The sequence below is a fragment of the Bactrocera tryoni genome, chromosome 4 (genome assembly GCF_016617805.1).
Source record: "Bactrocera tryoni isolate S06 chromosome 4, CSIRO_BtryS06_freeze2, whole genome shotgun sequence".
Lineage (NCBI taxonomy): Eukaryota > Metazoa > Arthropoda > Insecta > Diptera > Tephritidae > Bactrocera > Bactrocera tryoni.
The window spans coordinates 24,072,827-24,098,997 of record NC_052502.1 but is presented as its reverse complement, the minus strand read 5'-3'; the positions used below and the strand labels follow the sequence as shown (position 1 = coordinate 24,098,997).

The 26,171-nt window shown below is 36.7% G+C and overlaps 1 protein-coding gene across 1 annotated transcript in view; it reads right to left on the bottom strand.

Moving 5' to 3' along the window:
• Nucleotides 1-5,119: 5,119 nt before the first annotated feature.
• Nucleotides 5,120-26,171, bottom strand: part of LOC120775048 — a 64,049-nt gene continuing 42,997 nt past the window's right edge. Inside the window, exons 3-7 of the mRNA XM_040105025.1 lie at nucleotides 14,380-14,533; nucleotides 14,148-14,275; nucleotides 12,080-12,227; nucleotides 11,846-11,968; nucleotides 5,120-6,637 (exon numbers count right to left, since the gene is read on the bottom strand). Coding sequence (XP_039960959.1) covers nucleotides 5,274-6,637; nucleotides 11,846-11,968; nucleotides 12,080-12,227; nucleotides 14,148-14,275; nucleotides 14,380-14,533 — 1,917 coding nt within the window. The 3' untranslated portion in view covers nucleotides 5,120-5,273. The remainder of the gene's footprint in view (nucleotides 6,638-11,845; nucleotides 11,969-12,079; nucleotides 12,228-14,147; nucleotides 14,276-14,379; nucleotides 14,534-26,171) is intronic.

Genomic DNA, 26,171 nt, shown 5'->3' with positions numbered 1-26,171 from the left:
AAATTTAGCTTAAAAATATTAAATCAAAAATTCACTTTTCACATTTTTATTTATTTATAATTGTTTTATTTCTTTAATAATGGTACAAAAAAATGTAGGTACATATGTATGTATGTACATATGGATATACATATGTACATACATACATACATACATACATACAAACATATGTACATATGTACATATCTGTTATATATAAATTAAGAGTTTTGGTGTACATCAAAATAATGCAGTTAGCCCACCCTAGAAAAAATCGAGTAAAAAATTTTTTTTTAATGATTTTTTATTTATTTTTGAAATATTCTCAATTTAAAATAAGTTCCATGGCAAATGTGTAATTATTTACATTAAGTAAAATTAAATATTTAAAAACATTTTTTTTAAACAAAAATCGCAGTAATTATTTTATTAAAAAAGTTTTTAGAATTATTATTTTTTCTTTTTATGTCTTACTTTTTTTAAACAAAATTTATGTCATACTACTAAATAAATAGATTTTTCATGTGCAAGAAAATGTGCAATTATTTACATTAAATAAAATTAAATATTTAAAAACATTTTTTTTAAACAAAAATCGCAGTAATTATTTTATTAAACAAGTTTTTAAAATTATTATTTTTTCTTTTTATGTCTTACTTTTTTTAAACAAAATTTATGTCATACTACTAAATAAATAGATTTTTCATGTGCAAGAAAATATGCAATTATTTACATTAAATAAAATTAAATATTTAAAATCGAATTTAATAATTTTTTTTAAATAAATATCGCAATAATTATTTTATTAAAAACTTTTTTAAATATTTTCATTCTTTTCATGTCTTTCTTTTTAGCTAAAATTTAGTCCATACTATTAACTGCAACTCTGTGGATAAACAGATGTCCGCCGCCATATTAATCGTCTTCCGTCAGTTCCGTTTATTCGTGCGCGAGCGTAAGTTGCGTTGAAATGCCGGGTCATTAAATCGTGAATTTCAGTAAAATTTGTTTTTGTAAAAAAGTTTTATAAAGTGTAATCAATAGTTTAAATAGTGTTCTATGGAAATCGTGTAAAAAGTGTGTGCGGGAAGTGTGTGTTTAGTGTTATTTTCAAAATTAAAATTTTGCCAAAGCAAGTAGCACAAAAGCTAGTTGAAGCGAATGAGAAGAGACACTGTTTTACCCACATGCAATTAGTCATCGTTAATGCAGGCCAAACTGGATTTCATGAAGCAAATTATAACATACTTTTAGGCAAAAGCCAGGTGAGCTTTTTGCGTTTTCTGCTTACCTGTAGATGTTTTTATATACTACATTAAATAAATTTCTAAAAGCTTATGAAAAATTACAATATTAAATATATAACCTAAGATTAGTAATTAAACATTTTAAGAAACAATTTTTGAAATAATGACATAAGTATGTATGTATATTGGGCAATTGTGTTATTCATGAAATAATTTGAAGAATATTGAAGACAAATTTTGAGGAGAGCGCAAATTGATTTCATAATAAGACGTAAATAAGACGTTTATTTTAATCCTCATATCTGAGAAATACTATTATTTGATTAGTAGATTAATAGTAGTAGTAGTAGTAGTAGTAGTAGTAGTAGTAGTAGTAGTAGTAGTAGTATGTAGTAGTAGTATATTTAGTAAATTTTTTAGATTAGAATGGATTAGGTGTCTATAATCATTTCTAAATACGTACATAACTGTTTGGATTTGAAAAAAAATTTAAAACTTTAGCTTAATTGTAAAAATGCTATAAGTTAATTGAGATAAATATTACAAAAAAACATTTTGATTTAAAAAAAAGAGCTTGCTCCAAGCCTATATTTACATATGTTATTTATTAAAATTGTTTATATTTCCCATTTCAAAGTACGTTTTAAAAAATGGAAAGACCAACAACATTTAATATAATTATGTGCTTGAGATTTAAATTTCTGAAGGACGATATTTTGTTTTCGGTTTAGGAATTTGCAATTTAACCATAATTACTAAATAATTGATCAATCTGTAATTTAAATGTATTTTACTCAGATATAATTGTACTAAAATTATTTATGTGTATATTGAAGCCGCCTTACTTAACGGGTTACTTGTGAACATGGGATTTCAAAAAATCAAAACTTTTCTTATTAAATTCTACAACACCTCTAGAATATTGTCTGAAGTTAGTTTCGGATATAAAGCGTTAAGAGCTTGTGCGTTCGAGGCTAGCTAGTCTAAGTGCGCATTCTTTATACGCGAAACTGTGTTTTTGAAGCAGGCTCGAACAATTTCTCGAAAGCTACTCAACCGATCTTAATGAAATTTTACACAGGTAGTAAACATATAATTCTTAAACACTTGGATGACTTCGCTTGTCGCGAAATCTTAATTTTTTTTCTAAAGTGTGCAAAAATGCAACTTTAAGTTTTTTATTCATTCGTCCAAGTTCTAAGTTAAGGGTTTACCTAAAACACGTAAGTTTTCGCTTTAGATAATCCTGTAAGGAGTTATCCTGCCTGGCTCCTCTTTTTTCCGAGGAGTCACCGGAAGTAGTGTCGCGATGCCCGAGTTTAAAATATTTTTTTTCCAAAAATTTCAGAATTTCTTTGTTAATAGTGTGTTTTTGTAACAATAAGAAATATTATTAAAATATTATATGTTTTATATGAGAAAAAATGTGGAGGAAAAAATGTGTTTTTTTCCCGAGAAAACCGATGTATCCCCTTAAGTAATGAAATAATGTTTTTTTTGCCAATCAATCTATAAGTAATAATAATCAAGAATATTATAATCATGTTTTTATTAAAACAAAAAAAAATTATAACTTCGATTACGCCGGCTCACAAATAATAAACTTTTTTAAACAAATACTTTATTTCGATTCGTCCATGCCAAGTTGCGTTTTTCATACCAGGACTTGATTTGGATTAGACAGTTTATATGGCAGTTATGATAACGGCTATTCCGACAAATGACTAGCTTCTTGGTGAGGTAAAGATCTGAGTAAAATTTCAGATTGATATCTCAAAAATTGAGGGATCGACTAATTTCGTTGCCCTGATCACTTATAGATATGTTTTATAAGGTCTTCGACATATCCTTCCGGCAAACTTGATATACTCTGTCATGGTATTAAAATAACGATCCAATATTATGTTTAGGAGACTTGTAATCGAATATTTATTAAAATATGGCACCCCAAATATAAAAAAACGACGGTAACATTTGCTTAAAATTTTTAAGAGTATTTAAGAGTGTTGGATCGTTAGTTTGTGAATTATATCATTTTGAGAGAAAAAAGTGGATAAACAGGAATTTCACGTGTTAATAAAATATTGCATTTTGAAGGGGAAAAATACACTTGAAGCAAAAGCTTGCCTTGATGACGGACACTGCCCCACTAACCACCAAGGATTGGTATGCTAAGTTTAGGCATGGGGAAATCAGCACCGAAGTCGGTGAACGCAGTGCACGCCCAATAGATGTTGTTACCGAAGAAAACATTAAAAAAGTCTACGAAATAATTTTGGATAACCGTAAAGTGAAGTTGTTCATGGTTTTGGGACCATCAACAGTGACTATTACATGGCGTCATTGGACCGTTTGAAGGACGAAATCGCCCGTATTTGAAGAAAAAGAAAACCATGTTTCTCCAAGGAAATGTACAGTGTCACAAATCAGTGAAAACGATGTCGAAAACCATGAATTGTGCTTCGTATTGCTTCCGCATCCATCGTATTTTCCAGATCTGGTCTCAATGTTCGACGAAACCGAGGGAAATTGTACTACAAAAATGGTATCGAGGGTTGCTATAATCAGCGATATCACGTATCTTTGAAAGGTTTTTGAAAGCTTTTTGAATAAAAAACGAACTTCGCCAAAAAAATGTGTTTGACTATGTTAGCCCGGGGGCTTTTTAATTTACCTGCTATATATACTTGTATATATACATATATATATACCATTTGCCTTCGAATTAAAAACGCCATTAATGATTAAGCTGATTGAATTGTCTGACTACTTTTTAGAAACCTGCAGCACAAAAACTATTTGAGATAACGATTTAAAACTTTAGTATGGTATTTTAAAGATATAGTCCAAAGATAAACTAAATAAATATATTATTTTTAAATTTCACACTAGATGTGCTCCATAAACAAATTAAGTGGAGCACAATTATGTTGAGGTCAGCGCATTGTTTCTTTTCTCTTCAAATAAAAATGCATTGCAATTTTGTATTTATTTTATTATTATTTTTTATTTATTACTTAATTTAATTAATTTGTCCGTTCTCGTCATAATCATAGTATTCAATTACAACTACAATAATTTTAAATAAATAATATAAACTGACTTAAGTATAAATTTAAATTTTCGTTTGTGTTGAACATTCATTAGTGTCGATTTAAAAAAACCAAAAACAAAAAAAATTCAAAAACAAACGCAATTTTGACTTTTCAATTCACACTCTTCATTTTCGATGCTAAGCTAAAGTAAGATTTCGAATTTGAATTAAATAATAAAAATATTGCATACAATTCTCTTAAGTTGCCGACTGGCAAAATAAGTAATAAGCTTAAATTAAAGGCGAAGATGTGGAAATGAAATAATTTCAATTGGAAAACTAAAAAATGAACTTTTCAAAAATCCATTTATGAACATAAATATTATGGAGTGGGTAGTTTTGGCTAAAAGATAAATAAATAAATAAATAAATAAATAATATGACATTAAGTTCTGTAATATTTTAAAATAATAAAAATATAAAATAAAATAAAATACTTCAGTTAAATTCACTAGTAAGTAAATGCACCTAAAAGCACCGATTCTTATTTTATTTTTACTTGAAATTTCGTTAAAAATAAACACAGTGCGTGTTAGGCAATATGTAGAGATGTATGCCGTCACTATGGGGCTGTAATATTGTTGGTATGTGTGTAAATGTTTGTTTGTGTTATAGTTTAGTGATTTGCTATTGCAGTGCTGCCCGAAAATGTGCCGTTAACACATTCGCTTCTACTCCAACTACACGTGTAAAAGGAAAATAGGAAAAGTACCAATAAATAGAGCTAAAAAATTGCTAATTTGTTTCGAGTTTTTGAAAAGTTCTCATTGTGTGCGTGCTTTCAGTCGTTGACACACCGTTACCTTCTATTGTCATCAGCGCACACAGCGCATACAGGAAGCTTAATTTAAATATTTTATAGATTTTTGCTTGATTTTTCAAAATATAGATTTTGAAGTACATTTTATTTAACTACTTCCGATCCCACCACCTCAACCCATCGACTTCCCCTTCTACTGCACCGTTTCGTGCGCAACCGCACTCGCAGCTGCCACAGTACCGCCAATTTGCTGTCGTTGTTGTTGCTCTTGCATGTGCCGCATACGGAAGAGACGCAAAGTCATCCATGAGGCAAAAGTACCAGGCGCCGGCATTGGCGTTTGCTTCTCGAGCGCCTCCTTTTGCAGTTGATAGCGATAGAGCAGCGAGCCGGCAATCAAAGCGGATACAATGGTGGCCGAAATGACGACAATGAAAAGTATGCTGAAGCCCGGCACCGGCATGCAGATGCCATAGACCACCTCTTCGCTGATTTTACCCTGGAATACGGTGACCGCCTCCTGTTTGGAGTCTGGCGAGAAGGCAAGATCTGCTTCGGAGATGACATCGTAGAGACCGCTAACACCAACATCGGCGCTACGCACTTTCCGATCGGCAATCACGATCGAACGGCGACGACGACGTGTGGATTTTTCGTGTTCGTCGCTGTCAGCGGTTTTATTTGTTTTTTGTTTCAACAATTCCTCACTAGCATCGAGATCAATGTGATCTTCGCGCGTGCGTTTCAATGCTTCCGCTTGTGGGCGGTAAATTGGATGTGGTGCATCGTCATTAGTTTTGGGCTCCAGCGAACGTGGTCCCGCCATGGGCACACCCATACGTTTTTGCGCCTCAAATTGGCGTGGTCCATGCGGGAATTTACCGCTCTTCTTCAGTTCCATATATTGTGCCTCATCCAAGTCGGCCAACTCATCTTCACCGAATAACGAGTCGAGATCCGAGTCTTCGGGTTCTTCGTGCACCGGCCGTGGCGAGAGGTTAGCATTCTTTTCGTGGATATTAAATTGATCCAATATGTTGGCAATGCCACTATTGATCGATGACAGCTGTTTGCGGTTGTGTATTATGTCATCGTAGAAGATATCATGATCGCCCATACCATCGCCACCCATACCAACACCAGCGCCACCACCAACGCCACCTAAACCACCGCCGCCAACACCACCTAAAGACATACCGCCTAGCGCTGGTTGATGTCCTATACTTTCTTGACTGAGCTCGTTCTGATTGCCTGGCGGTTCGTTCATGAGCACATCTTTACGCTCGTTAACGCTACCAGTAAGCTGACAATGATCCAGACAACCGTGTCGGCAGATCTCCACTTTGCATTTTATGTGTACGCTCAGCGCGTCGGGGAACTTGAAGGCGTGGAAGAAGGCATATGTTATGACGGTGGCACGCTCATCGGGCGCACGTGCCTTCAAGAAGCGTGAGATCATCTTCGGACGCAAAACACAACCAAATTCATCGGAAAGATTGATAACATGACCGGAACCATCGGAAGCGACGCACGACTTGACACGCATATCGAATTCGCCTAGACAAATTGGTGGAAGAGAAGAATGAGTCATTAGTAAAATTCAGCATTCCATGTTTGACATTAGTATAACAAGGTATTTTGTGATAATGGAAAACTGAAGTCATTAAAAAGTTTGTTATCGACGAGTGCGAAGAGCATAACTTTGTTCAATTAATTGTTGAGTGAAGTAAAATGTATGCTATTTCAAGGGGTTTAAAGTGGAGAACAAAGTGGTCTTAGGATAGCTAAGAACTGAAGAAATTTTTTTTTCTGATGAATACTTTCTTCCTACCTTTGCTCGGGATTACCTTTAATTCTGTAGGTCATAATAATCTAATCTTAATCCAGATATTTTTACTATAGATAAAAATAAAAAAATCAAAAACTCTGTTTTTTGAGTTTTTCATATAAACGCAACTTTGTTATGTAACTGTTTTCCATAGGACTCTTAATTTTTCTGGAAATCGAGACAAATCGTTTTTAATCCTTAAAAACTTAATCCTGTCTTTTCCTTCTCTGATTCCTCCTCTCGAATTTAGATCGCCAGTATACCAGTTTCATTTATGTCTTTTTTTTAACATGTCAATTGAAAAGTCTCCAACCTGACACATAGCTGGCGCTACTAGAATGAAATCCATATGATTTTTAGTTAGCCCTAACCTTCAAAAGCCCCTGTCGCATCGTTACTTTGTGAATTTTGGCCTTTTGAGTGAAGCAATTTTTGTTATCGAGGAAAAAAAATAAAAAGTATTTTCGCGTCTTAATCAAATATTACTTTCTGAAGGGAAAAATACTGTGGAAGCAAAAGCTTTATGATGAATTTCCGGACACTGCCCCAGGAAAATCAACCAATAAGTATTGGTATGCTAAGTTTCGAGATCGTGTGATGATCACCGAGACGGTGGATGCTGCGGACGCCCAAAAGAGGTTGATAATGCCGAAAACATCGAATCCATAAAACTATTTTGAATGACCATAAGGTCAAATTGTTCGACATAGCGGGCACTCTAAAGCTATCAACTTAACGTATACTTCATATAATTCACAAATATTTGGATATGAGAAAGCTCTGTGCAAAGTGGGCACCGCGCGAGCGCACTCCAAGTCGTGGAAAACGCAACAATCAGCTGACAAGGTTATGGTGTCTGTATTTTGGGATGCGCATGGAATAATTTTTATTGACTACCTTGAAAAAGGAAAAACCATTAATAGCTGAAAAAAGACTGCATTTGAATAAAAAGAAAGTGCTGTTCCACTAAGATCATACACCGTGTCACAAGTCTGTGAAAACAGATGGAAAAAATACATGAATTGGATTTCTAATTGCTTATGCATCCAGCGTATTCTCCAGATCTGACCCCCTGCGCATATTTCCTGTTCTCAGATCTCAAAAGTATGCTCGCTGTGCAGAAATTTTCGCCGAAAGAAGAGGTGATCGCCGAAACTGAGGCCTATTTTGAAGCAAAGGTCAAACCGAGCTACAAAAGTGGTATCGAAAAGTTTGAGGTTTGCTACAGGTGTAATTAGTGTATCAGCCTTGTTGAGAACTATGTTGAATAAAAAAACGAATTTTGACAAAGAAACAACGATGGGAGAGGTACTTTTCAATTGGCCTGTTATGTTATCTTCTTCAATGGATGATCCTGCTATGATTTTTTTTGCTTTCAAAAATTATTGACCCTGTTCTAATTGCTTTGTTAGGAATTTCGTAGAAAGCATACTGTGATTACAAGTCTCGGTATTAAACGTTAAACTGACGCCTCGAAATAAAGAAGAATGTGGTTTTGATGGAAAAGAATATTCTTTTAAATTTTATCTACTAAAAAAATATTCAAAATTCAATCGAAGAGCTGTGTTTTTCTGTATGGTAGCCTTCTTAGGATCACATTTGATCATTTTACAACCTGACAAGAAGATAAAATCACTATCTCCAGGGCATGATTCACATCAATATATTCATTTATTTTTCATATCATGTCCAAAGGTTAGTTAAAGTTTATTACTCACCAAAAACAAATCATAAAAGAAACATACACATTTTCGAGATAAGTTCAATTTCTAAAAAAGTGTAAAACAATAGGAAGCTAGTAAGGAGGGTATAAGATCGAGTGGAATCGAAAAAAGATTTATTTGCAGAGAAATTCATTGTAAAATTAGACAAAATGGCGTACCGAGGTATCACAAGTGTAAAGGGCTTTGTACTCAAATTCTGAATACATATGAATTTCAAGAAAACTTGTCTCGTTTATGGAAGGTTTGCACAATTGCCACATCCGATTAACCGAATGTTACAAATAAGCCTTAATTTCTGTTGATATTTGGTGAAAATTTATCTAACTTTTGATGTTTTTAAAGAAAGCCATCATCCAAGTACGGTAGACATGAACCGAGACAGATTTTGGTAATTATTTTTTGTATCGAAAAATACGAAATTTCTTTAGAAATGTTTCGTTGCACTTGGAATCTGTTTTTCCTACTAATTTCCATGTCTTTCACCTTACATGCCTATTCAACGTTTATCTGTTTTGCACAAAAAGTCGAACGAATTCGAAAAAAAAAAATCGAATTTCAGCATACCGCGTATCTTATCACCGGAAATTGGTGTTGCCTTAGTTTCAGCAAACAAACCACTAAGTATGCAAATTTGAACTTGTCTTGTACCGCTACTGTTACTGATTACAGAAACAATTATCTGTCAACATAAACAACATTAACTTGAGCAGCTACCAATCGCTATTTATAAGACCAATCATTGTCGCTTAGGTTAGTAACTCTTAGCTTAACCGCCAGCAGGTGTAAGGTGTCATGAAGTTTGTCGGGTTGTTTGTAATAAGCGTCTGCTTGGCAGAATGTGCGATATTGAATGTACAGGAATTAAGTGGTGAAAATTTGAATTATGAAGCTTTACCAGCATACTCGGCTTTAAAGGAATATGCTTCTAAATTGAACGGAAACTCGGTACTACAAGCACAGTATGGAAATAACTTCTTTCCATTTCTAACTGCAGATCAAAATGCAATTTCATCACCATATTTGGATTTTATACGCCCGCAGTTTTCTGTTCCTTCCAACAGTGAAGTGTTGAAACCTGCTTTATCTAATGAGAATATTGTAAGCAATTCCAACCCAGACGTTGAAAATACACAAAATTCGTTTTCGGAATCTTTGAATCTACAACCACAACCAGAAAATCCGATTTCCGTTATTAATATACCCCAATCACCGCTGGAAAACCCTACTGCAATTATAAATAATCCTCAACCGCAACCACAAAATCCGTCTGATGTAAATGTCCTAGCACCACTACAAACTTCAACAGTGAATAGCCAGTATCCACCGTCATCTCCATTATATTCCAACATACAAGCTTCTCCGATGCCATCACAGAACATCACTGCAAACGTCCAGTATCCACCGTCATCACAATTATCTTCCAACATACAAGCTCCTCCGGCGCCACCACAAACTCCAACAGCGAACGGTCAGTATCCACCGTCCTCGGAATTATCTTCCACCATAAAACTTCCGCAACCGCCACCCCAAACTCCCACAACGAACGGTCAGTATCCATCGTCCCCGGAATTATCTTCCACCATAAAACTTCCGCAACCGCCACCAAAAACTCCTACAGCGAACGGTCAGTATCCACCGGCCTCGGAATTATCTTCCACCATAAAACTTCCGCAACCGCCACCACAAACTCCAACAACGAACGTTCAGTATCCACCGGCCCCGGGATTATCTTCTACCAATAAATTTCCTCAGCCGCCACCACAAACTCCAACAGCGAACGGTCAGTATCCACCGTCCTCGGAATTATCTTCCACCATAAAACTTCCGCAACCGCCACCACAAACTCCAACAACAAACGTTCAGTATCCACCGGGCCCGGGATTATCTTCCACCAATAAATTTCCTCAACCACCACCACAAACTCCCACAACGAACGGTCAGTATCCACCGTCCCCGGAATTATCTTCCACCATAAAACTTCCGCAACCGCCACCACAAACTCCAATAACGAACGTTCAGTATCCACCGGTCTCGGAGTTATCTTCTACAAATAAGCTTCCTCAGCCGACACCACAAACTCCCACAACGAACGGTCAGTATCCACCGTCCCCGGAATTATCTTCCACCAATAAGTTTCCTCAGCCACCACCACAAACTCCAATAACGAACGGTCAGCATCCGGCCCCTGAACTATCTTCCACCATAAAACTTCCACAACCACCGCCACAAATTCCAACAACGAATGTCCAACTTTCACCCTCACCTCAATTATCTCCTACCGTACAATTTCCTCAGCCGCCAAAAACTCAGAGTAACGCTATCAATCGTCCGGTGCCTCTAACTAGCGTTGGCCAAAACCGTCCAAGGCCATCAGTTTCCAGAATTTAAGGGTAGGGATTTCAGTTTTTCTTTTATACTGAAGTTGGTGTTCCTCCAGATGATTCATTTAAGAAAAAAATATTTTATTATTGTTTGCTTATCTTCTCTCTCAAAGAATTTAATCTGTAGAAGTTTTTCTCCTAAAGTTTTCATGATCATCTTGTTAAATGACTAAATTATCTGTTATTCTTTCATTAATATAATTAGAAATGCCAATATTCACTTGTAGAAATATATATTAATTTTCTTGTTGTTTGAAACTTAATCCAGCTTTAACTGTCTTTCACTTCTATTAAACCGGCTCAACACCTGGGTTATTTGCAGAAAACCACATAAAAGTACCGTGAAATTCACTCATTAATTATAGGCAGCTAGGACGCCACTAACTTTGATGTGGTAAATCCAAGTTTTTAGAGCAAAAACTAAAGAATAACGTTGTAATAAGAAGATAAAAGCGTAAACGAAATACGATCTCTTATTGTGGTTGCCGATGACGACTTTTTCACAAGGTGGTTCATATGAATGGAAATGAAAAGGAAATAACAACGGCAAAAATGACTTAGCTTGAGGAAACCAGTTCGTGCGTGATCCAAAAGAAGAAATATTCGAAAATTTGTTGTTAAAGGGCTTGCAGACAGAAAGTAATGTCCCTCAGATGTTATAATTTCTTTTCACTTTTCTGTAAAGCTGTTAACGTTAGCTGCGCTAATCTCAGATCTCTAGGTATTCTTGATAAAAAATTTATGAGCTTACGAACTACCCTTTACATAAATTTTCAATCATGGGTTCAACTCTCCTATCTCGCAACTTCAATAAGCTTGTAATGTCACTTACCGCGATAATCATTGATGGCAACCACAAGTGTGAGTGTAGAGCCTAACGGCACAATACCGCTCACCGGCGGCGCCCATGGTCCTTTACCATGTTGAATCTCCATCCAACAGTCAACATTATCGCCTAAAGGAAAGCGGCAGAAGATGAATAAATGAAGGGTTTTGCAATAGGTTCTTATAACAGTAAACATACTTTAGCTATTTGTAATAATAAAAAAAATGTAGATCAACTCACCGCGGAAGTCCAATTGTATTACATCCAAATCGGCAATGACCATTGGTGGTTTCGATGCCGTCTTCTCGTAGTCATTGAACCATTCACAGCGTAAACGCTTCGCCTCATCCCAAACTTCCAGTAAATCCTTGTCATATTGCACAACCACCTGTTATTTAATAGATAAGAAATTGAGCGAATTCGAATGAGATTTTATTGCAGCTTTGATTAGGAAAATACTTCGTATTAAGTTTTCGATAGTATTTGGTAGCTAATTTGGAATTAAGTGTTATCAACAAATATTTTTATCGATAGCTTAGTGTTACTGGCTAGATGGGGTGTTTTTAGATATCTTTCGCTTTTGTGCATTGCTAGAAAGCTCTATAATTGAAAGCAATCACACATATCACTTCCATCATCATGGAAAGCTTGGTAATGGGAATCTTCTAATACTGACAATCTGAGGAAAGAGTTGTTCGAACTTGTCTGTTTCAGTGTTGGGTTGAGTTTAAATAGGAACAGCTTTCTAGCAAATGATCTAGAACTGTACTGGATGAAGAATTTAATCGTTTCGCGGTTCGAATCATAATTAAATGTGTTGAGTACATCCATGAGACATATTGAGATCCTATGCTATTTCTCTGATGATAACACAACGATTTTCCACTATTGTTTCGTTAATCTTTAACTTTTTCATGTTATTGCCTTTAAAAGGGTTGGATGGTTGACACAAATGAGTCAAGTTTTTAAGATTTCACGACCTTCACTGAACTTTCCTTCTAGGAATTAAAAAATGTTGTAACTTAGACTTGACTATATAGAGTGTAATTAACAGGAGGATACACAACGGCGTGAGGGATCAATTCCTTCTATATGAGGACAGGTAGAGATTGTCTTTATGAAAGATTTATTAATTTTTATACATTAATTACCTCAAAAATTATTTAAGAAGAGCTATCCGAAATTTTGTATAAAGGGATTCAATTCAATCAGAACACAAGAGTGAAATGTATAGGCTGAGACCTCCGAACCTATGAAAGTCATTGTGGTATCAACTACTGCTAGTAGAGCAAGAGAGAACATCATTTTCTGAGCCTAAGCGTCCATGGAATAGTTTCATTGACTAGGTTTTACACACAGACTCTTTGATCACACTTACTAACGGCATATTTTCTTTAGGTGATTGCCGAAAACTTGAGTCGGTCAATTTTCTGAATCCCTTTCATATCACATTCTCACCCTTTTCTAAATGCCGAAAGCTCTAGCATGAGCGGCACAGTTTTTTCGCTTTTCCTTGCCTACAGAAATAGAGTCTTCGTGTGAACACAGTCTTACGAATAAGCCAACCGAGCACGATGAACACCGTCCACTTGTCTTTTCGCGTCGTTTCATCACTAACAAAACAAAGACGAATTGGGCGACAAAAGTCGACAAAATAGTCGGTGTGTGAACCGACACTTTCAGAGCAATCTTACGAAATGATTAAAAAAGTAGATCTCGTTCATATTTCGTTTACCCGCTAACCTGTCGAGTCGAGAAAAAGTAAAAATCATTACCAAGTGATAGGAAGAACGTAGTTGCCAACTGTGGGCGGTCTATGGTAATAAATTCTATAATTGTATAATGGAAATAACTTTGTCTGAATTCCTAACTTGTATAAAGTTTTCGCGTGTCCTATAAATTGGGACAAAAAAGTGCTCCGAGTCGCTAATAGTCATCAATGCTTTTTCCAGTCCCCGGTACACTTTTCATAAGTACTTTGTGGGGTGGCCTTCAGCTCCTTTAGCGAATTTCGTTTATATCTCTTCGATCGACTGAGAACGGATTCCATTCCGATGATTGTTGATTTGTTTGCATGTCAAACTCATTAACCCATGTCTCATCGGTAGTCATAAAGTTCTCCATGAATGTGGGATCGGAATTCAGCAAAACTTTTTGAAATATTATTTACTGGCGGAATTTAATTACAATTTCCGGTTACTTTTTTGTCATAATGTATATATAAAAAAAGTTCTAAATATGATGTCTTTACTTGCCATTATGTATTTTTAATGTTCATCAAACCACCTTTTTCGTAACCACAACTCACCGTATTCTCATAAAATTGTCCGTGCAAGTCCGGCTTCGTGCCGCAGCGTGAGTACGATATCCGAAATGAGAAGAACGTTTTGCCCGTCGATGGCGGCACATAAACGCAACGCGGATCGCTGTGTTGTCCTGTGGCGAATATAATTAATGGATGTCAGTTAATAATTACAAAATAAATAAATAAAAAGGTATTACAAGCAAAAACGCAAAAAAAGCAAAAGACATGTGAGTACCTTTTGAGCTGACGATGCCTTCGAATGGATGGGAAAATGTCAAATGTACATCCATATGATCCTTACCGCACATCACTTCTAAAGAGACTATGTTTGGCATTCCCTCCGGCCGTTCCATGGGCCACAATTCATTACCAGCTAAGACTAAACTAAACTGAAAGGAGACGGCGAACAAAAAAAAACAGAAAAAGAGAATATTAAACACGAGACTTCAATGCAGGTGTATGTAAATGAATAAGCGCTTGTTGATAAGAGGGTAACATCATTTAAAAATATGTTAATGCTGTAAAAAAAAAACAAATCACAAATACAGCAACAACAAAAATATGTTTGTATAATTTTAATTAATATTATTCGCACGACTGCTGGCGCGGTAAGCAAAAAAATACACGCTTATTCATACTTGCAACGTCATATGTGTGTCTGCCACGCGCAGCGTTGCCTCGGGAATACTCAACCCACTGGCATGCCGGCATACCGACATTCAGGCATTTAGACGCGCCCGCATTGTCTTTGTGTCAGCTTAAGTTCGTTCGCGCTGTAGTCGCCGCGGTTGGCGGCCACGCGGCCTGCCGCGCCTGGGCCGTCAGTGTGCCGCGCCGCGCCGCGCCGCGCGTGAATGAGTGTTAAGTGACTGGCGTGCGAGTGAATGAATGAATTAGTGAGTAAGTCAGTGAGTGAGTGAGTTAGTGAGCGAGTGTGTGTGCGCGCGTGCGATTCTTGGCGAATGTGGCAACTGTGTCTTGACCCAATTTCGCGTGCTACCTACCGCTTGCAATGCGCTCAATGCAACATTTTTGCTGCCTGATTATAAATTAAAAGAATATTATGCGCGTGTAAAAGTACACGGTTGCAAAGCAGCACGAAAGCAAAAAAAATCTGCAAGCAAATAAATGAGAAAAATCTTGCACAGGAAAATGGGGGAAAATGGTTTGGAAAAAAGTTACTCAGTTTTTTCCTTGCTTGGTCGCTTGTATGCAGTTCGCTTTTAGCAGCTTCTTGACTTACTTCTGAGTTTCTACTTGCACTTCGTTTTTCTTTTTTTTTTTTGCTGCGCGCGCACTAACAACTCGCTACTTACTACTCGTCTACTACTCGCCGCTCTTCAATACACTTTGGCATGAGGCTGGCTGCTTGCCGCTTGCTGCATGCCGCATAGAGTATGTGCTTGTTTAATTCATTTATAATTGCAAATGCAATTTTCATGTCAGATAGTCCAAAAGATCGCAGATAACCTCTGCAATGTCGGCTAGGCACACTCGTACTTTGTGTTGCCGCTCGCTGATTATAAATATTTTACAGTCTCCTGTTTTTCACAGTTTTAAGTGGCAGAAGCAGAGTGAAGAATGATTTCAATTAGTCGACGAGTGGCTAGAAATCATAGTCTAATTTTTAGCACAGAATTATTTCTTTATAAACAAATTGTTCAGGTAGCTCAAGCAGTAATAAAGATAATGAAGGTTTAGTTTTCCCAATTAAAAGTTTTAGGCTCCATAAAAGTAGTCCAAAGTTGGATTATCTTTCTTATCTTTGGGAAGAAAAGAATCAAATTTCAAGTGTAAATTTAAAACAGACAGATTTAGAAATGATTGCTGGAACACTGCGAAAATCAAGTTTGGGTTGCTAAATTATACGTCGCAAACTCGAGAGGAGCCTTGCTTAGTCTCGAAAAAGTACTTAAATATTATATATAATGATAGTAGTATTATATAGGGATTCCAATGATAATCTTTTCATTGAGATATCGCAATATGCAAATATCAGTCACTGATGAACGAGGATGTAATAAGTTTTCAATCATCCAAGAACTTTTCAGGGAACTCAGTTGCTCCATTTCTGATGATTTATTGTTGAATGTTCTGTTTTTAGAATAATTATGTAGATATTGGATAATAAAAAGGAAAATAGATTAGGTTAGGAAAATAGACTTAGTACTCGTGAGGCTACGAACAATCCCACTTGTACTGCTAGAGCCGCTTGTAGGTTGGGCTGCCCAGAACTTCTAGGTATCGCTCTAAAGAACAGTCGCATATTGATAAAACAAATTTATTGAGGTGACTTATATCCATTCTAACCAATTCGCCGCTTCACCGCGTGAGTGCCAATGGAATAGTGTCCAGTTAGGACGCCTATCATTGGGGCGATGTGAGCCTTTCTTAAAGCTAGCAGTTCAATGAATCTTTTCATTCAAAGTTATCAGGGTGCAATAAGAAAAATAAGATAGACACTAGATTGCTTTCGGTTTATATGACTGCCCATAAATAAATATCTTCTGTCCTTTTAGAAATATATTACCATTTAGAAAAAAAAATGAATAAAAGCTTCATTCTTTTTATCCGGCAACATTTTCTTTCTTCACATGCATTCAGCATTGTTCTAAAGTTTCATTATAGATTTTATAAAATCGTATTCGTGATGATGAGGCGTTGAGTTGCTTGTACATAGGTTGCCTTTATATTTCAGTATTAGAGGATAAAAACCCATTTTAATAATGGAAAATCGCTTTATTGTTTTCCAAAATATTCTCCATTAAGGCTTACATATTTGGCATGCGTTTGAACCAATTTTCGAAGTATTGTTGCCACTCTGATTAAAGTAACTTCAAAGCATGCGTTCTGAACGCACCAACCACCTCCTCAGGTGACGAAAAATGTTGATTTCTTAGTTTATTTTTCACGAGCTTGAATAAAGAAGTCCTTCGGTTCCAAGTTAGGACTACATATACGGTTGATGACTCATCAAATTGATGTTTGGAGTACTGGAAAATGCAGTTGTTTCAGTCAATGTGTAAGATTTTGCATTGTCGTGGTGAAGAGTGATCCGTCTTCAGCGGTTGGTTTGCTTGCTTTCTTGAAAGACAACTTAAAAACCGATAGTTGTGTATCACTCATAAGCTATTGTTCTACGTTGTTCTAGTTGTATGACTTTGATATATACAGCTCTTCCATAAAAGGAGGTCACCATTTGCTTGGAAGTGCTTCGTGTACGAACAACTTTTTTTGGATGCGTCTCATCTTGAAAATCGACTGATTTTTATCTTCGGGCTCATACGCGTAAATCCACGATTCATCACCTGTCACGATGTCATAAAGGTTTTTCGAAGCACCGCATGTATTTTGTTAACATTACTGCCGACCAATCGACATCAAGCTTTTCCTTAGCGAGCGACAAATTTTGTGGGCTCCACCGTGAACAAATGTTTTTTACACTCAAATGTCCATGCAATATAGAATGTATGTCCCATTAATGCCTATAGTTGTCTATATCTCTTTGAACGACCCTCACGAAATTCCGCTTGGAATGACCTGTGACCTCGATTAAATTCACCATACCATCGATAAACACTTGCTGAGATAATCCTCGGCGACAGTGGTGAAAAAATATCTAAAGTGTTTGCTGTTTAATTTCATTTTTTGACCGAGATGCATATTTCAAGTTACTGTAAGCAATATAAATAGCCGTCGTATGTCAAAACGTTCTGAGGAGTATTAACATCAAAAATGTCAAACCCTTCGATAAAGTTGTGAGTTGCCAGATTGCAGCACTAGGGTTGCAACACTAGGGTTGGCAAAATGCCCAAATATAAAACGCAACCTACGTATTGGCTCAGGAATTTGTTCAGTCTTTATCAAATTTGATCAGATCAATCTATAAATTCTATACAAAGTCGTATAAAGTATACTACTACCGTGACAACAACTACACGTATAACCTTAAGTTTCATTAGGGAATGGAAGACTAATGCGTTAGAGGAAATTAATACAAAGTTTCCTTCGGTCAATAAGGTCATTGCCAAAAATAAGGATTATGCAATTATTTCAATGCTCTACGAAAATATTTCGTTATTTACAAGTATGATATTCATGTATATATACCAATGTATATATATGTACCTCAGAACAAATATTCATATCTTGAAGTGTTTATTGAAGAAAAGAGCTGTTATTTGCAAACGTAAATATTTAATAACATCAATTAATAGTATGTGTATCGCAATTACAATTTACACTTACGTGCTTGTTGAAGATTGCAGTCCTGAAATATATATTTATTGTTCACATAGTCATTATGATATCAATAATTGACTATTAAGCGGTTTGCACTTGTCTTACCTGAAATTTGCGCTTTTAATCATACTTACATGTACTACTACATATAGTATTACGATAACAATAAATGTTATTGTAGATTATCAAATAAGATTGTACGAAAATATTAGTTACTTATAGCAAAAGACGTTGAGATTAAGCTACCTTGAACATAACTGAAAATGTGTGTTTACTTCGTGATAGTTTTTTATATTTGCGAATCGAGGAGCTTTATTTTTAGAGATTGTTAAACAGTAAAGGAAAGAGTTTCCACTAGAAGCATGCCAGTTGTTAATCAGTTAGAGATATAGTACTTGTATAGGCATGTGTATGTATATATATTTCGGTATTCCCTTTTTGATTTGACTCTTACTTTCGACTCGATTTCATTATGTTGTGGATTAGTGCCAAAGGTAATAACATTCACAATGATGAACTTCTCGAATGTTTCATAAGAAAAAAGTTTTTCTCTAAGTCAAAGAAGTCTTTACCTTTTTGAAAATGCTGAGGATGATTTTGTTATTGTAGAGAGTGGATGGCTCATCCATACTACCCAAGCGCTTAAAAAAGGAAATTTTGCTTTGATCTTCTCTTTAATACAAAATCAATGAAATATTAAAATATTGATTTCGATTGTGGCGTAAGTATTTTTCATCGGTACTCCACAAAGATATCTTTCCTGTTACGTAAAATCGAGCCCATATATTGGGTTTTCGTATTTCTAATCAGATTCCATTTTTTTATTTATTTATTTATGATATAGTTTTAGTCGACCACTTTTTGCAATTTTTCCGCTAGAGACATTATTCCATCTGTGAAAAACTGTGACAAGTAATTTTCACAGGCTTCTTCTGAAGCCAGCTTTACTCCACTAAGAGAGTACTGCATTGACTGAGGTAAATGTTAGTCCGATGGTGCAAGGTCAGGGCTATGTGGTGGATGCATCAAAATTTCCGCAGTTCCGTAGTTTTTGCAGAGACATTAAAGTTGTCCCGATAGAAAACGAAACCCTTTCTGTTGATCAGTTCATTTTTTTTTCGATTTCTTGTTTCAATCTCATCAGTTGTTGACAGTAAAATGTAGAATTAGTCGTTTGACCAGGCTGTAGCAGCTCATAGTGGATGAACACCAATCACTCAGCATAATCTTTTGAGGCGTCAATCTTGGCTTTGCGAACATTTGTTGAGCTTCACCACGCTTGGACAATGATCTTTTTCGCACATTATTATCGTATTTGATCCACATTACATCTCCTGTTACCATTCGCTTCGAAGAATCGCAGATGTTTACATACAATTCATGTGGTACCCGATTCATGTGGTACCCAATCATGGAACTTCTTCTTGCAGCCAGCCTTTTTTAAATGGTTCAAAATCGTTTGATGATGAATGTTAAGTTCCTTAGTGATGTCATGGCTGCTTATATGATGATCCTGGTCAATCTTTTCCATAATTTCATCGACTTTTTCAACGATAGGTCGCCCAGAGCAAGGTGCACCTTTCACATCAAAATTTCCTAACGGAAGCGAGCGAACCGTTGTTGTGCTACACGAACTGATACAGCATCGTCTCCGTAAACAAGTTCATAAATTCCATTGGTGGTTTGCGTGGCATTGTTCTCTTATTTATACAAAAAATTCAAAATATAGCGAATTTCTACGTTATTCACTCATTTTTGAACAGCTGTAATTTTTTTTTTAATTTCCCCGAATTTAATTTTTTTTTGCTTAATTGAAGCTTAAAGTCTCATCTTCCCAACATATGGTATGACACAATATGATTAGTAGCACTGGAGCTATACGACTGCAACGACATCTATTGACAAAATACGAAAAGATATCTTCACTACGGTCTTCATTTGAAATGGTAATACTTATGAGCACTTAACTTCATTTGTCTCAATTTAGACAAAACGATGTTACTTAGAGGAATTCTTAAGCTGGTTGAAAGACAAATATTGTAATGAGTGTTTTTTTTTTTGACGTACGGCTGTTGGTTTTTTTGACAGCTGTTAGTTCATTATACTCAGTTTGTTTGGCATTGTTTGGCATAATGAACAGACTAATTCCAGGACAACATTTGCAAATCGGTTTGCAAGTCGCTAATTCAAGCTTCGGGATCGCACCACGTGTACACTAGCAGATAATGCGCTTCTTCAGAGCACCGAAGTAGCTATTGTTGCTGTAGAGCTGAGTATCGAAAAAGACCCAAATGAGTCCATCCGCAATCGATTGGAACTGTTCAAACCGCTTTGTGGAATATTTTACGAAAGGATCTTGTTTTGCGGGCTTACAAAATCTAATTCGTTCCACAATTGAAGTCGAACAACCATGAAATACTTCGCACGTTCCGTGAATTGGCCCAGAACAAGTATGCCACCAAACTCGATTTTCACAAGAAAATTTTTTTAAGCGCTGAAGTTCAAGTAGAGCTACTTTCAATGATTTTTTTGAATTTCCTGAATTGGACAATGTGGAAGTGAACGACCTTTGGTTCAAACATGACGGTGTTACTTCTCATACTGACAACAAAATAACCAATTTATATCTGTGGCCTCACAATCGATACCTCCTCTAGTGTATCATACCATGGGGACCTAAGATGCTTACAGCGTAGTCTTGCCAATGCGGGATGAGTGCACAATATGCTCTATTGTTTCTCCCGTGCCTTGTACAAGACATTTCCTGCAGTCTTCTCGATCTGTCAGCCCCATTCTGCGGGCGTGTGTCGTCACTAGACAGTGACAAGTTAGTATTCCGATCATGTTCCTATGGTCTCTTCTATCGAGTGGCAATTATAATTTTGCGTACTTCCGATTTACCATTTTACACATGACTTTTGTAGTTATGCATCCAGGTAGCTTCTTCCATCGGGTTTTGGTTTTCTTTACCATGCTTCCGTCCAAATCGTCGTATAGACAATGCATGAGTTTCCCAATGTTAATTGTTTGCTTCTGGCAACACTTCCCACTGCTGCCTTGCTTCCAAAGACACGTCTGGGCAAAATGTGATACGAGGTTACAATAATCAGGATTGGGGCACCATTTATGAATATAGGACTCTTTATTTCAAAAGACAAATCTTGTAAGAATATGAAAATTTATGCTTGATATTTAAACTACAGCCATAAACTTATCTACACAACCTGGATGAGAATTAGCATGAGTTAATTGCTTAAAGGATTTTTTTTCCATTTCAAACAAGCAAAAATTAAAAAAAAAAACTTCATATTTGGAGTCTAACTTCAAATTTCATGTGTAACTTTCGTCATAGAATTTTTAGAGTTGCCATATGCCACCAATTATTTCTTTGTATTATCCCGTGTCTCTCATTAAGGAAGCCGATTTTGATTTAATTATACGAATTTGCTGTCAAATTACGCTCCTTTAGAAGAAGCCAACAACTTTTGAAAGGAATAACCACAAACAAATACGCAAACCATGCAAAGTGTGCACAGAAGCAGAGGATATTTTGCCAACTGTAGAGCTCCACGTTTCGCCTTCCGCCTTACGTCGCTGCACCGCGCGCTTCCGTCGTCGCACACGAGCGCACACGCAGCCGCAATAAATCCACATATGGCAATTGGTATGCGGACAACACAACAGGCAACAGCTGCTGCAACATGCATATGCGCAACGACAACAACAATCGTCACAACAAAAACAAGTTGCAGGCAACATAGCACAAAAAGGCAGCAAAGCGTCGCGGAGCGAGAGAGCGCGAATGAGCAACTAAATAATGAAATTGCCAAATTAACATACCCGACACACTTGCCTTGGCCACTTTGCATGTTGGCCAATTTCATGTCAACTTAAATGTTGGCAGCCGGAAATACTGGATGTGTAGTAGCACGCATACCAGCACCTACGTGCATTTATTTCCACATGCAAGCAGGCGGGAGTGCAGTGCGGAGCCAGTTCGTAGGCAGCCGAGGCAGCCAAGCAGCCAATGTGGCAAGCATTTTGGCGGCCTGTGTGCGTAAGGCTGTGGCTGCCACATGCGCCGCCAGTCTCAATTTCTGTCGCACTGTGCTCACAATTCACCAGCAACCGCATAGGCAACAACAGCAATAAAATCAGCCACACACACACAAAAACGCACACATGTGGCAGCTGGCAGTGGCGGCAATCAGTGGCAGTGCCGGCGAGCGGTGGCTGAATTAAGCCAATCATTTGCTGGATTTTCAACAGCCTTAGCTTAATTGAACTTGAAGAGTGGCCGGAGTTGCATGCAACTGGCTGGCGACTTTCGCAACAGCAACTTTTTCGTTGCTCTATCTATGTGTGCGTGTGTGTGTTTTTATAGTAAAAGTAGCAATAGCTCGTGATTTTGCTGTGTTGTTGCCATATTTTTGCAGACATTATTTATACCACTACTAGAATTCTGCATATATATATATATATATATATATTATATAGACGTGAATATAGGCAGTGCACTCGCTTGTGTGCTAGTGTTGTTGTCACGCTGCGCCTGTTTGTTTGCGGAATTCCACCAGAACTTATTACCATAAAATTGTTGCGCGAAGACTAAGTGGAGCCAGCATGTCTGCCAATTAGTTGTGCTGCACTTTTTTCCTGTTCCTTTCCGGCTGTTTCTCAAGCTCAAGTTTGCGTTCTTACAAGACTCGTGTACACTTGTATGCATGTAAAGAGGTATACGAAGTAAGGAGGAGCTAAGTTCGGGTATAACCGAATATTTTATACGCTTGCAACTTGCAAGTATTAAAGCCGGAGTTCCCTGGCCTTAAAGTTGTAAAACGATTCAAATAGAGCATAGTCAGTCGGATGTTCGAAAATCCTGATATAGTTATAGTTTTCTCTCAAATTTATCTATTGTAGGCTCTCCTATTTTTATTGGGATAACTCACATATTGGCTAATATAAGCGGTATAAAGTCACCCGGTAGTTCGAAAATCTTTGTATTAGGTATATGGGGACTCAGGGAAGTATTGACCCGATTCAACCCATTTGTAACACAGACGAGATACTGTCAGGAAGGGATTCTCTCTGAATTTCTATTATAATGGGTTGTCAAAAAAGTCTTGCGGTATTTTTATTGAATTTTTTTTTATTGAAATTGAAATGAATTTTTGATGACTCATGCCCAGCTCTTGACCGATGCTACGGCTGCTACTATGCCGGTCTCTTTTGACCAATTCAGCGATTTTATCGCAATTTTCGACGACAGGCCATCCGGAGTGTGGCGCATCTTCGACCACCTCTACACCATAACGAAAACGTTGAAACCATCGTTATGCGGTGGAAATGGAAACTGTATCGGGTCCATAAACTGCAAAAATTTTATTGGCGGCTTGAGATGCATTTTTACTTTTATCGTAGTAGTACTGTAAAATATGCCGTATTTTCTCTTTATTTTGCTCCATGTTTGCGACGCTATAACTCACGAACGACTTAAAAGAAACGACACGTGTTAGCGCGTGAAATCAGCTTTCCAAAAAGGTATAGCATGACCCGATGCGACGAATAAAACTAGAACTACGCGCTTTCAGGACCAACTAGCGAAAATACCGCAAGACTTTTTTGACAACCTATTATATCCCACATATTGACCGATATTTTCACTTAAAAGTCAAGTAGTTTTAAGCATTGTGTCCATATATTCAGTACCTAAAGGCTTGAGCAGTTGCGATTTAAGCAATTTAGGGTCATACGGTGGTACACAAAAAGCACTATTCGTGAAAAGTTTTATCCTGACATATTAATTTTTTCTTCATTTAGTTATTAATTTTTAGCAATTTTAACAGTACCGTTATATGGGGCGTGAGCGGGGTTATCAACCAATTTCATCCATTTTCACAACATCGATTTTGTAATTATTGTAACTTAAGTAGTTTAGGAGATATATACATTAAACGTCTTATGGGCGGAGCCACGCCCACTTTTCAAATTTTTTTTCTCACAAGTGCCTCTTGTAATTGCGACAGCCTGTTGCAAGATATAGTTCTATATCTTAATTAAGTGCTTGGTTATGGTACTTTGTACGTTTTCGGCTAATGGCGATTTGTGGGCGTGGTAGTGGTCCGATTACGCCCTCGTACTTTTTTTCAAGGAACGCGCGTACCAAGATTCACTATGATATCTTAATTTTTACTCAAAAACTATTATACTCTGCAGCAACATGTTGCAAGGGTATAACAACAACAAAAATATCTATATTGCAACATTACTTCTTGAATTGCTTAATAACGGTTCGCTTCAAAAAAAATTATCGTGTTGACTTACAGTTTTTTTTTTTTTTTGTTAATTTAATGAAAATATAAAGCAGAGGTAAGACCACATTCTGCCAGGAAGTGCTTGTTAGAAGTTGAAGGAAGTACTATCACTTAAGAGGATATGTTAGCTGCACTCATAAATTAGATTATAATTAGGCGTCATAAAGTTTTGTTCAGCACATGAGAAAAAGAAAGAAAGAGTGTCCACTTCATTAGCGAAACTCTAAGGTAACGGTGCCTTTTCAAACATAAATAAAAAAATATGGAGCGGTATTATAAATTAGGGTATTACTGTAAAAATATATGTATCACCTAACTTACTAATACGCATTGGCAAGACTACACTGTAAGCATCTGGGGTCCCCACGGTATATTACACTGGAGAAAATATCGATAGTGAGGCCGCAAAGTCTATTAAAATTCGCGTCAAGCGCAGGCGTCCTAAAAGATGACTACTCCTAATGGACCTAGTAACTGAGCTCCATCTGATTTCGAAAAGGACCAAAACTGGTCTAACCTAACTTATTAATATATGCCAATACCCCCAGATCAAAAGTAATGTAGTAGTGAAACTACGTAAGTCTTATTTTAGCCGTAAATGCTGTTCAGATCAACTTTAAAGGTTAGGTAATGATTAAGAAAATCTGACAGCTTTTCCTTAATGCAAAATTTGTCATCTATCCAAACTTGACAAGTACTCATGTTAAGCATCACGTGTGCGCCGTTCATCTAAGGGAAGATTGTATACAGTCCACGGAATCTCAGTGACCGTTTTTTGGCCTTAAACAGTTGAAATACAAGGAAAGGTACTCAAGAAAGTTTGGTGGTTTGCCAATTCATAATGAACAACAGGAAACAGGATTAAAAATCGTGCAAGTTTATTGCCAAACTAACGGTTGGTTTGCCCGACGCATCGCAAGGGAATTGTGTTCAGAGACGAAGCTCACTTTTGTTAATAAACAAAATTGCTCTGAAGTGAAGATGGGCAAAGAAAATCTTTGGCCTATATTTCTTTGAAATTGAAACATTATTACAATCAATGGAGAACGCATAGAGCTATGATTATTGACTTTTCATGTCTGAAATGGAGGACATTATCATTGATGATCTTTGGCTCTAATAATATGGCGCTACGTGCTTTACAGCCAACGAAACAATTGATTTATTGAAGGAAACTTTTGGTGAGCGCATTATTTCGGGTTGTGCGCTTGTGATGTGGTCTCTAAGACCGTGAAATTCAACACCCTCGGATTATTTTTGTGGGGTTATGTGAAGTGGCTTTACTACGCAGACAAGACTGACGCGTTTGACGCCTTGGAAAATAATATTTGGCGTCTTATTGCTGATAAATGACTCCAATTGCTGAGACAAATGGTCGAAAATTGGGCTGAAATTTCTTTGAGCCATCCACTACAGTCACTGACCCGAAATCCTTTCTAAAACTTAATGACAAATCCTTATCTTTATAACA